The 13371-nt window shown below is 43.1% G+C and overlaps 1 protein-coding gene across 2 annotated transcripts in view; it reads right to left on the reverse strand.

Moving 5' to 3' along the window:
* Positions 1-1237: 1237 nt before the first annotated feature.
* Positions 1238-13371, reverse strand: part of prkcq (protein kinase C, theta) — a 328186-nt gene continuing 316052 nt past the window's right edge. For both annotated transcript variants that reach the window (XM_043714125.2, XM_043714126.2), the window contains exon 18: positions 1238-5392. In XM_043714125.2, the coding sequence (XP_043570060.2) occupies positions 5240-5392 (153 nt within the window). In that variant the 3' untranslated portion in view covers positions 1238-5239. The remainder of the gene's footprint in view (positions 5393-13371) is intronic.

The following is a 13371-nucleotide window of genomic DNA, read 5'->3' on the forward strand; positions in this document are numbered from 1 at the left end:
TGTCTTCTGCATTCCATTAACTTAAAAAAAAGCCTCCAGTTGCTGTAAAACCATTTCACACAAACTGGTCATGAAAAGGACTTTGCAAATGTAAGTGAATTCTTGAAATATTTTGGGGCGGCACGATGGCTCAGTGGTTAGCACTGCTGTCTCATAACGCCAGGGACCCGGGTTCGATCCCTGCCTTGGGCGACTCTCCGTGTGGAGTTTGCACATTCTCCCCGTGGGTTTTCTCCAGGTGCTCCGGTCTCCTCCCACAGTCCAACGATGTGCAGCTTAAGTGGATTGGCTGTGTTAAATTACCATAGTGTCCAGGCTAGGTGAGTTAGCCATGGGAAATGCAGAATTACAGGGATAGGGTCGGGGGAATGTGTCTGGTTAGAATGCTGTTCAGAGGGTCAGTATGGACTTGATGGGCTGAATGACCTGCACCCTCACTGTAGGGATTCTATGATTCTCAGTTGATGAAGCAAAGCTTCCATGGGATAATTAATCTCAGTGACAAGGTCTCAGTCAGGGCATAGGAATTTGAGAGAGGGAACAGGAAAAGGTTCCAACGTTTAAACTTCAGTTACATTGGGAATTTTGGAAAAATTGGGATTGTGTTCCTTGAAGAAGAGAATGTTGAGAGGACATTTGACAGAGATGTTCAAAGTTGTGTGAGGTCTGGACAGAACAAACTTGGATACATTGTTGTCAGTAGTAGAAGGACGAGATTGAAAGAACACAGTTTTAAGGTAATTAGCGATTCACCAATGGTGAAAATGAAGAGAATCTGAAATATGGTGTCTGACCAGAGGCAGGTTCACAATTTTATTTAATTTACTCGTGGAAGGTAGGTGTTACTGGCTGGGCCCAGTATTTACTGCCTGTCCCTAGTTGCCCCTTGAGATGGTGGGGGTGAGCTGCCTTCTTGAACCGCTGCAGTCCATGTGCTGCAGGTAGACCCACAATGCCCTTAAGGAAGGAATTCCAGGATTTTAACCCAGCAACACTGAAGGAACAGCAATAGATTTCCAAGTCAGGATGGTGAGTGACTTGGAGATAATGTTCCCATGTATCTGCTGCAGGGTCGGTATCGTCAATATTAACGATTGCAATCCTAGAGATATCGATAAACTTTGCAAACGTTGCTTGTGACTGCTACTTTTGAGGGGGAGAGTGATCGGCATGGATTGTGCAGAAACATGTAATGCAATAATGAGCACAAATCAGGAATTACACAGGCAGGCATTCACATCATTATATAACATGGTTTTATTTTATCCAAGTAAATTAATGAGGTAATTTTACATTGATATTTCACTAGTTTCACATTACTATTAAACATTGACATCTATTCATTCTTTTAATTACTGGGGTGAATTTTAAACACAGGCCATGGGCATGCAATAGTCTGACAGTGCTGGAGATCGGAAATGTCTTTCCACTATTGATATCTAGAATCATCAACAAGAACTCCCAGGGGAGCAAGCTAGATGTATTGTTTAATGCCAAAAATAAGCCACATTATAGTAGCTTTGGACTATTTGTAGTTAATCCTGCTACAAAATGAGGCAAAGTTGTTGGAACCTGTCTGAATTGGGATATCACAGACAGCGAAGAACAGAAGTGTCTCGTTCTGTACAAAGTCCTGTTATTCCAGACCCTGGGCTGTTAATAATCACTAAGTAGGTAGGTTTCATCATACTTTTAATATTTAACCTTATCTGTGAAGGCAACATTTGTACATAATCTTCATCTTAAGTGCCTCCAGCACTGGACATCAAAGTTGCATAAACCCAACAAAAAAAGTCCCCTTTACATGCTTTCCCAACTTTCAATGTTAACTCATATCTTAATTTGTACATTATCTTCTACTTGTACATTATCTCGCAAAGTATATAACACCTCAGTACACATCACATGTACTTTGACAAAGGCAAATAAAGCAGGGACATTAATTTCTGCTCATTTCAAGTAGACACATAATACATTTTAAAAAATGACAAAGGCATAACCCCACAGGTCTCCCATTCACTGGCCTGATGAGACAACACAAACATTCAGCTGGACGATCTCCTGTTCATCATTGCATTGCTTAAAATGGTTCATAATCCACTGCTGCTCCTGTCAAACCGAGTCAATTTTACCTTGACTTCATTCATAGACTTGTGTGTAGAAAAAGGTATGGATTGCACCTCAACTTTTGTGTAAACAGAAATAAAGAAAATTGGCATTCTGAAGGAACTGTGTTACTATCCAAAATCAGTGAGAATGTATTTCTAGGGTGGGGGGTGGAATTAGCTTGCTAAATCTGTAACCCGCACAAATATCACAATGCATAGTCAATCACCAAAGTACCTGAGTCGGTTAAATATAAACATTAGGTTTGTATTTATTTTCAATCCCCCCCCTCCCCGTCTCAAGTTGTTAAATATTACAGCCCGATGTTCCCTCCGGTAGTGTGTCAGCAAGTGATTTGATTCAAGGGTAGTAGGGGCATCAAAGAATTACGCTGCACAGGAAGAGGTCAGACAGCTGGGATGGTGCTTTGAGTTATTCTATAGCCATCTGAATATTTTCCTTTATCCACTTCCCTTTTGAAAGTTAGTATAGGCTTGAATCTGCTTCCACTGCCCTTTGCAGTAGTGTATTTCACATCACACCAATATTCCCACTCAATATTGGTGGAAAGTTGAAACAGAATGCAGTTTTAGCTCATTGGCCTCTCACTGTTCTGTTGTTGCTGAAGTCAAGATTCTTTCTCTGTGTCCTGCCTTGACCTCTATACTCCCCAGTTGAGACCTGACAGTCACAGAGCCAAGGTCAGTGATCACAGCACAGTACCCATGTGTGAAGACATAGCCTTCCCTTTCAATCTGCATCACAAAATGGTAGAGCTCCTGAATGCACTGCGTTTCAAATGCAATCGAGTGAGGAAAGTATTTCAATGACAAACTTTAAGGGTGTAGAAAGTAATTGCGAAGATTAGAGGGTTCACGTAAGTCTTTGGAGAATAACTAGGAAAGGATAACATGCCTTTGTAGTAAGAAAAATGCACAGGGGATTCAGTGACTAATGAAGGGAACAGCACTGTCTCCAATCAAGTAACTAATAGCAATGTCTGTACCAGGTGTAAGGAAGTAATGCCACTTGAAAATATGACTCAATTCATCTTGAAAGTCAAAAAGTGCAGGGTGCAGTAATGTTTAAAGAAGAGACAAGACGAGTAAGGTAATTAGTTTAAGTCATAAACATCTCTAAATGGGATAAAAAAAAGGGCCGAGGGAAGTAGAGATTTTGATTATTTAGAAACATAGGAGATCGGAGCAGGAGTAGGCCATGTGACCCCTTGAGCCTGCTCTATCATTTATGATGATCATGGTTGATCATTGAAATCAATGCCCTAATCTGCCATCCCCCATTTCCCTTAATCCCTTTAAGCTACAAGAACTACATTCATCTCCTTCTTGAAAGCACAATGTTTCGGCCTAACCACTCTCTGTGGTAGTGAATTCCACAGGTTCACCACACTCTAAGGGAAGACATTTCTCCTCATCTCAGTCCTAATAAGTTTAGCCTATTATCCTTAAACTATTTCCCCTGGCTCTGCACTCTCCCACCATCAGGAACATCCCCCTCCTGCACCTATTCTGTCCAGGCCTGTTATGAGATCCGGGGTTCGATTGTTGTTTAATCCTGAATTCAGCCTTGCAAGGATGGAGCAAGAATGAAGGGTATTTGCATTGCATTGTATTGGAGCTTAGGGGAAAATTCAAACACAAAATATCCAGAGTAGCATTGAGTAACTAAAGTGGAAGAGGTCACAAGAGATAAGATTGCAGTTGATGGCAAGGTCACATCCTAAGTAACTACTTCAAGTTATACTGGGTCTACATCAAAATTATTGACTTAACAACAGTCCAAGACCTTTTTTATTGGGATGTCCCACCTAAATTCCTGAAGAGAAGAACGCCTTATACATTTTGACCCTCCTTTCAAGATGACTCACTATCCAATATGGGAAATGTTTCCAAGTGGCTCATTTCCAGTCCTGGTTATTTTCTCCTCTTCCAGTGCATGATCAATGTGGCTGGCCTGGAATTGCTGCCCATATCACATGATTGATGTTCCCGACTCATTTCAGCTGGTTTCCCAGGGTTCATGGAAGCCTGCTGGTTCTGTCCAATGTGAACTGCACATGAATATGAACTGTTGAAATAGGTTTCTATTCTCCCCTAGTTGCACACTAATGGTCTTCCTGGGCTGCTAACTGCATGTAGTTAATGGATCCCCAGTGGCAGGCTGTAGCAGGACTGACCTGATGACCTCAAAACTGGAAGAAAAGCCTGCACACAATGAAGAGACAAAGGGAGTGGAATTTCAACAGCGTGTGAAATCTCCACCTTCCAGTTGCCAAGAAGGTAGTCAATGGCCAACGTGTTGAGCACTTTTGTTTCATTTCCGTCACTTTGCGTTGTAACTCAGGCTCCGAGTGGAGGTTGCACATCAGGTTTGATGCAAAAGCTGAACATTCACTCCATCAAAGAAGGAACAATGTGATTTACCCATTCTGTCGGGGGGTCAGCAAATTCACCCCCCCCCTCCTCCCGCTCGGCTGTCATGGTGTATATTACGCAGCGTCACTGTACAAAATGCTCGTTATTATATAATGCCAAGGGTTGTAAAGGGGATGTGTGTGTTTTGGTCTATGGGTCAGTGATTTGGACAGGAATGAGTTTGTGAGTTATCTTTCAAGCAGCCCAGCACTAGTTCATTGTAAGCCAGGACACTACCTGAGAATGAAATGTCCACACATGCACACAACCGAGAAACAAAATACTTTCCTAGAATCAACTGTTATTTGCATTCTTGCTCCATAGCAATTTGCATGGAAACAAACACTTATTAAAACACTTAATCAAAATCTAAATGTTTCCACATGCAGTGTTGGTCTCGTGCTTAAGTCTTTGAGCTGAAAGATTATAGCCATCAAGTTTAGGCATAAATGCCTTGTCCTTCCAATCCAAATAAAATTAGCATCTCTTCTCTGATGCTTTGGATGTTACCATAAAGTGATTTTCAACATGGATATTCAGGACATTCCAGTATATTTAACTTACATGATAGCTATTTTCATGCCACACGTTTAACATAGAATGTAACGATCACCATGCTGTGGTCAAGGGTGAATGGGAAGTGTTAACTCTTCAGTGTTACCGAGGTAAGATATTTTACAGCTGTCCTCTGATCTTCGTCAAAGCAATCTCTCCATTTTTGGGTTTGTGAATGAAAAGTTGTTGAACATGTTTTGGTCCATGCTGTTGATGAGGGTCCTGTCTGCACATGACAGTCTGGGTTTCTCGTTCAGGAATTCTTTGTCAAAGTTGCTGCAGTCACTTGATGATTTCTGAGAGATAAAAAAAAAATAAGATGTTTGAGAATCTGGGAGCACTGTCAGTGCTCATTAATTAACGAGGCATTTTAATGAGTAAACATGGGGATGTATGGACTTTTAAACAAACCAATACCAGTCTTCTATACCGAGGACTGGGAAAGTGGTGGGTACATCAGGGCCCAAGGGCTTTCTGGGGTTTCATTGAACTTTGATCAGGGGCGCAGGTGAGGAGTAACATCACCTCCTGTGATTTCTGTTCCTGACTGCAACCTTTTTGTACAGTCACTAATGGGATTTGGGCATCACTGGCTGGGCCAGCATTTATTACCCATCCCTAGCTGCCCCTTGAGAAGGTAGGGTGAGCTGCCTTCTTGAACCACTGCAGTCCATGTGCTGTGGGTTGACCCACAATACTCTGAGGGAGGGAATTCCAGGATTTTGACCTAGCGACAGTGAAGGAACGGTGATATATTTCCAAGTCATGATGGTGAGTGGCTTGGAGGGGAACTTGCAGGGGGTAGTGTTCCCAACCACCCCAACTTTGGATTGCTTAAAAATATCTTTTGCAAACAAGTACCCAGCTGCCCCTTGAATTATTAACATTGTCTGTCTGCACTGCTTCCTAAGCTCAGAGAGTGCAGTGCATTGAAGTGAAAATGGAACTGTCCCTCTTTGTTTATGTGCAGGAAGGATGATCCAAATTGGAGACTTTGCCTATAGTCAGTATCTGGGATGAAGATGTTTCCAACCATTATATTGACTTCTTTGCCTAACAAAGTGACCAGCACCATGGAATTTGGTGGGATAAAGGGATTTACCATGAAGCATTAATATATGGATCATTATCTGGTCTACAAAGTACCAATATGTTGGAGGTAATAAATAGGTCTCGGTACAATTACTTGCCCCAGTGTCACTCTACTGTTGACGTGAAAAGAACAACCAGTTGTCACTTGGGATCAGAGTGCCAAGATGTAGTTGTAATTGTGGCAACACAGCAGAAAGACTGATTGCATGGAGAACCACTAAACGTGACATTATTGTATTGACCATGATCGTTAAAGACTGTCACTGTACTTTCTTTCTAATTAGATCAAAATCCATTGTAAAAATTAAGTATAATTATTCTCCCCTTTTATGTTCTCATTGGGGTACTTGCATTTTAGTGTGTTTTGTAAATTATCTAATAAAAACAGACAGTGCTGCAGAAACTCAGCTCATCTGGCAGCACCTGTGAAGAGCGAGAAACAGAGTTAACAGGTTGAGTCTGGTACTGCTCATCGTTGGACGAAGCTGAACTCAAGATCTTAAGCTCCATTGTTTCCCCACACTTGCTGCCAGATCTGCTGAATTTCTCCAGCACTTTCCACCTTTATTTCAGATCGCCAGCATCTGCTGGACTTTGCTTTACTTTGTAAATTTGAGAAGTTGACCAAATACTGCAGCCTGCTTTGACCTCCATTGTGTTTTAGCGTTGTTACAGTGTGTGTGTGCCAAGTATCATGGTGTAACTATGTCGCTCAGTCTATTCTCTTTAAACATTTCCTGTCACATCACTTTCCACCTTTTTCATCCTCTTCAATGACTTTTTTGTTCCCCTTCTCCTGGCTGCTTCATTGCCCCGCCCTTACAGTCTCACCATTCCATTCCTAAACCCTCGCTTTGAGCAAGAGATTAATTCAGTTGTGGTGGAAGTAAAGTGTAGGGGTGAGGAGATGTGGAGTGGAGGGGGTGGGGGGGGGGGCGATCATGGCAGAGGGAAGTGGTAAACAAGAGGGAGAGGTGCAAAATGTGGTAAGTTAAAAATCACACAACACCAGGTTATGGTCCAACAGGTTTATTTGGAATCACTAGCTTTCGGAGCGCTGCTCCTTCATCAGGTGGTTGTGTTTCCAAATAAACCTGTTGGACTATAACCTGGTGTTGTGTGATTTGCCCACCCTGGTCCAACACCGGCATTCCCAAAGCAGAATATGGGAATTGTGTAAAAGGAGTAGTGAGGTGTAAGATTAATAAGCTTTAAGAGGAGAACTTTTTTAGATTATTTGGATTCAAGGTTTTAATGCAGGAAATATACTCGTCAGGACTGGAACCCATCGATACTGCATGAATATTTTTTTGGAACAGTGGCTTTCGTTTGACGTACATTTTGCACACCATTTTGTTTAACATTAGGAGTTAAACAAGGACAAGGTATTGTTATAAGTTTCAGATCATTCCCATAAGCCCCAAAGTAGCCTCTTTTTTGGGTGGGGATTCTGGGAAGGAGTATCAATTTATTACATAACTAAGGGGGATTATTGACGGACCCCCTCACAACCTGGACTGAGCAAGAACGCTTTTACACCCTCATTCATTCTTTCCACATTTCAGAAGATAAAGATGGAACTTGATTCTGTGTCTGGCCTGCATCTTACCTGACCAGGAATGTTTGGGTAATGTAAATGAAGAAATCACCAGTCCCATAGACTTGGCAAGAACTAAATCCAACTCAAAAAATGATGTAAATGGTAGCAGTGTAACACTGTATCATTCATTCAATCTAATTTGGAATAAGGTTTTAATACTTTATTGAATGTTACATTATATTTGCTTACTTTGAGCTATACTGCATTGTATCTACCCCACAGGCAAAGTCACAATGGGTTACATGACCATGTCTGTGGGCCAATCTAGGAAAATCGAGACTTGAAAGCTAATTTCAGCCAAGGTGACCATGAAACTACTATTGATTGTTATAAAAAGCTATATGCAAAGTTATATCCACTATGAAAACCAATCTGCTGTTCTGACCTGATCTGGTTAACATGTGACTCCAGACCTACGGACCTTTAGTGAATTTCTGCTGTGCATCTTGTAGATGGTACACACTGCTGCTACGGAATGTCAGAGTGGGTCTGGTGCCAATCGTTAAGCTGCTTTGTCCTGGATGGTATGGAGCTTCTTGAGTGTTGTTGGAGCTGCACCCATCCAAGCAAACAGGGAGTGTCCCATCACAGCGGGTCAGGCAGCATCCGAGGAGCAGGAGAATCAACATTTTGGGCATAAGCCCTTCATCATGGTTCCACTCCTAATGAAGGGCTTGTGCCTGAAACATCGATTCTCCTGCTCCTCGGATGCTGCCTGACCTGCTGTGCTTTTCCAGCTTGACTCTGATCCCCAGCATCTGCCATCCTCACTTTCTCCTAGTATTCCATCACATTCTTGACCTGTGCCTTGTAAATGGTGGACAGGCTTTGGAGAGTCAGGGGGTGAGTTATTCACTGCAGGATTCCTCACCTCAGACCTGCTCATACAGCCACAATACTTATATGAGTAGTCTAACTCAGTTTCTGGTCAATAGTAACCTCCAGGATGTTGATGGTAAGGGATTCAATCATTATGATGCTATTGAACATCAAGGCTGATGGTTAGATTCTCTCTTGTTGGAGATAGTCATTGCCTGGTATGTGTAAGGCATAAATAAGACTTGACACTTGCCATTCCTGGAAAATAACAAACACTTTTACATAGATGATGAAAATGATTGCGTCTTATTTCCTTAAAACATCATTTCGTCACAAGCTGGCATTGTTCTTGATCATTAAGCTACCTCTTGATGTATCCAAAGATGAAATTTGGATTCTCCCTGAAGGTTTGTGAATACTCTTAGTCACTCCAAATCTCCGGCATACCTAGACAGAAAACCCTCTAACCCCAACTCCGAAAGAAACTTGAAATTCAATTAAACCCCTCAAGTTTCCCCAGGTGTCACATTAGGCAGAGCGTTTTTAAGAACTTCAGTTGCAGAAGCTTTTCAAACTTCACTGAGACTTATCCTTCATCATAAAAATGAAATCAAAGAGAAAGATAATATAGGACAAGTCTCAATAAGCATAAATTAAACAAAACTTTGCAACCAACAGGCCAAGAATGTCTTTGATGTTTACTGCAACAGAAAGTCTGGTCACAATGTACTCGCCTGGATTTTAGTTATGAAGTTTCTTTATGAGCTGGGGCGATGGAGCTTTCTGTCTCGGACTTCCTGCAGTTTGAAGGTATCAAGAATGTTTGCAGACGTAGAGGGGAGAAATCCAAATTTGGAAATTTTTGGCGCTATCAGCTCAATAGTCAAGACAATGTCAACTTGTGATTAGAGAAGCAAAATGATGTTTTATGGAAAGAGATTGCAATAATTTTAACCCTAATTGTGAAAACATTTCTATTTTCAAGAAGTTGATATTCATCAACAGTTCAATCTGAGAGAATGCACTAAACGATTTTAAAAAATATTGTCAGTAAGTGTCCCCTTTGATTTTCTCAGATCTCCACATGACTCTGGTATATTTGCCACGATGTGTCCTTTTTAAATATCATGAAAGATCATCAAAACATCTTCTTCTTTTATTCTATGTATCTAGGTTTCTGCATGACTTTGAAAGGACAGCAAGTCAGATGGCCATGTGAATTAGGGGCTGGGGGAGATGAAGTGTGTGAGTTGTTGGCTGCAGATTCCTTTCCTTTTAATCTTCACATCGTTGACAGGCTCAGAGAAAATTCAGAGTCATTGCGCTGATTTCATTTTAAGTTTTTAACTCTCAGAAGATGCTTGAGTGTCAGGACAAGTGGAATTGTGATATTAACCTAAGACAACTCAAAGGCATGTATTTGAAGATTCCTGGTCATCGGTCCTTCTTTTTCCTTTATCACCATTTTCCGTAAGCACTGCTTTTACTTCAGTGGTCACTTTGCAACCGTAAAACATTTTATGTTCCGTCTGGAAGTTGGGGGATTGGGTTTGGAGCAGGAAAGAGGACTGAGCTGTGTGGCATTTTAAAATGTTTTTTCATGGGGTGTGGGCAACGCTAGCCAGGTCAGTATTTATTACCCATCCATAATTGCCCATGGGGCAGTTAAGAGTTAACCACATTGCTGTGGATCTGGAGTCACACATTGGCCAGACCAGGTAAGGATAGCAGATTTCCAACTCAAAAGGACATTAGTGAACAAGATGTGTTTTCCCCAACAATTGACCATCATTCGACTCTTAATTCTAAATTTTTATTGAATCTGCCACAGTGGGATTTGAACCCAGGACCCCAGAACATGGTCTGGGTCTCTGCATTAACAGTCCAGCAACAATACCACTCAGTCATCACCTCCACTGTTGCCCCCAATTGGCTGAAAGCTAATCCCAAACATTGACCCATCAGCCAATTGAATGCCAGGTTGCTACAGTGTCATCTGCTGACATCATTGGCTCAAACAATATGGCATTAGATGACAGTCAGTGAAGGCAAGATGGGCTGAATGTCCTCCATAGTAAGTCTGTGAGCTCAGTCTCAAAACTTGTGGTTGAGGGCTCTTGGTAGCTTCCCTTCCTCTGAGCCAAGAGGCCCAGGTTCAAGTGTCATGTGTTCCAAAGGTGTTTCATAACATCTTTCAACAGATTGGTTAGAAGTATCTCCTTAGATGTAATAGAAGGACCATTTAGGTGCAGTGATATTGTCCCTATCTCTGAGGCGGGAGACCTGGGTTCAGGTCCCACCTACTCCCAAACTGTATACAGAACAACCTCGATCATCTGAATGAGACAGGTAGGGAGTATTTTCTTTGGATAATTGATTGTTCGGATAACTGATCTGGGTTCCTGTGGTGACGACAATAGCAGAAACAAATGCTGAGATGGGACACTCGGAAGCGATTTACAAACAGTCATCATGCCCCAGGCTCTGTGACTTGCGTCTGAACTCTGCAGTTTGGACTGTGGCAGCCTGCACCTAGGAGTTCTGCTGAAGGGCAGAATGGCCTTTTCTGTGCTGCTGGTCTTTCTAGCACACACTGTGAGGTGACCTGGCATTGCCACAATCAGTGGTGTTTTTAGACAACCTTTTATATACATTGACCGCCTCAACCTGCCCACCCCCTCACCCTCTCCAATCTCCCGCCCTCACAAATGCAGCTCTTCACTCCCTCCTCTCCAACCCCAACCTCACCATCAAACCCTTCAGAGAAGGAGGGGGGGCGTAGTAATAGTGTGGTGCACGGACCTCTACACCGCTGAAGTCAGACGCCAACTCACAGACACTCCTTCTACTGCCCCTTGATCAGAACATCACCTCCCATCACCAAGCCATCATCTCCTAGTCCATCCACAACTTCATCACCTCTGGGGATCTCCCATTCATAGCCTCCAACCTCATTGTCCATGAACTCCACACCCATTGTCTCAGCCTGTGCCTGTCCCGCTGAACTCATCTCTTCCTACCTCAACACCGTCCTGTCCCCCTTAGTCCAGGAAGTCCCACCTACGTTCCTGACACCACCCACGCCCTTCACCTCTTCCAAGATTTTCATTTACCCGACCCCAACACCTCATCTTTACCATGAACATCCAGTTCCTGTACACATCCATCCACCATGATGAAGGCTTCCAAACCCTCCATTCTTCCTCTCCCGCCGTCCCAACCAGGACCCTTCCACTGACACCCTCATCCACCTGGCTGAACTGGTCCTCACCCTCAACAACTTCTCCTTCCAATCCTCCCACTTCCTCCAAACCAAAGGGGTAGCCATGGGCACCTGCATGGGACCCAGCTATGCTTGTCTCTTTGTCCATTATGTGGAACAGTCCATCTTCCATAGTGACATCGGCACCATCCCCCACCCGTTCCTCCGCTACATTGATGACTGTATTGGCGCCACCTCGTGCTCCCATGAGGAGGTTAAACAGTTCATCAACTTTACCAACACATTCTACCTCAACCTCAAATTCACCTGGACCATCCTGGACACCTCCCTCCCCTTCCTGGGCGTCTCCATCACTGTCTCCGGCAACCGACTAACCACAGAAATCCACTTCAAGCCCACCGACTCTCACCCTACATCCTGTAAAAATGCCATTCCTTATTCCCAATTCCTTCACCTCTGCCACTTCCAATCCCAGGATGACCAACTTGGGTCATTTCAGAGAACATTTCTGGGACACCCACACCCACCAACCCCACCATCTCAAGGCTGAATACTTCAACCCCCCCTCCCACTCCACGAAAGACATGCAGGTCCGGTGCCAAACCCTAACCACTTGATGCCTGCAAGAAGAAACCTCCTCTTCTGCCTCGGGACCCTGCAACCACACCAGATAAATGTGGATTTCAACAGCTTCTCCCGACATTATCCCAGTCCCAAGCCTCCAACTTGTCACCGCCCTCCTGACCTGTCCATCACTCCCCCTGACCTACCACATTCTCCCTCACCTTCATCTACCTATCGCTTTCTCAGCTACCTTACCCCAGCCCCAACACCCCCTCCCATTTATCTCTCAGCACCCTCGGCCCATAAGCTTCATTCCTGATGAATGGCTTATGCCTGAAACATCAATTCTCCTGCTCCTCAGATGCTGCCTGACCTGCTGTGTTTTTCCAGCACCACACTCTCGACTCTGATCTCCTCACTTTCTCCTAGTTGATTTAATACCCTCTATCTCTGTTTACGCTTCACAATCAATTTGATTGGATTTCTAAATATTACAGGAAAGCTTTAGCTGCCTGATCAAATCAGCTACCCCTTTGCAAGTGAGACCCCGTGGTCATTAATCCAACTTTCACCATCGATGAAACAAGACAGAAATCGGGATCCGCCCTCTCCCAGACTGTAGGCACGTTTTGGTGCTTTCTGGTGTATTCTGCAGTACCTGTGGCTTGGTGAAAAAACTGAAGAGAGTGCTATCAAACAAAACTATTGGACATTCAGTCAGGAAGGTCATATGTACTTCTAAGTCACATTTTGTCATGTGAGTCTTCAATACAGGTAGAAGATCCTTTATCCAAACATCCAAAAACCGAAAAGCTCCAAAATCCAAATTCTGAGAACTGAAAAGTTCCGAATTCCAAAAAACAGTTGGTCCCGAGCATTTTGGATAAAGGATCTTCTACCTGTATCAGTCTAATTAGTGTTTTCTACTTACCCTCATTGTGATATTTACTAATATAACTAGATAAACTTTACTAATA

This window comes from Chiloscyllium plagiosum, unplaced genomic scaffold (assembly GCF_037043375.1).
Source record: "Chiloscyllium plagiosum isolate Xiang-an unplaced genomic scaffold, Cpla_swu_hap1 HiC_scaffold_23, whole genome shotgun sequence".
Classification (NCBI taxonomy): Eukaryota; Metazoa; Chordata; class Chondrichthyes; order Orectolobiformes; family Hemiscylliidae; genus Chiloscyllium; species Chiloscyllium plagiosum.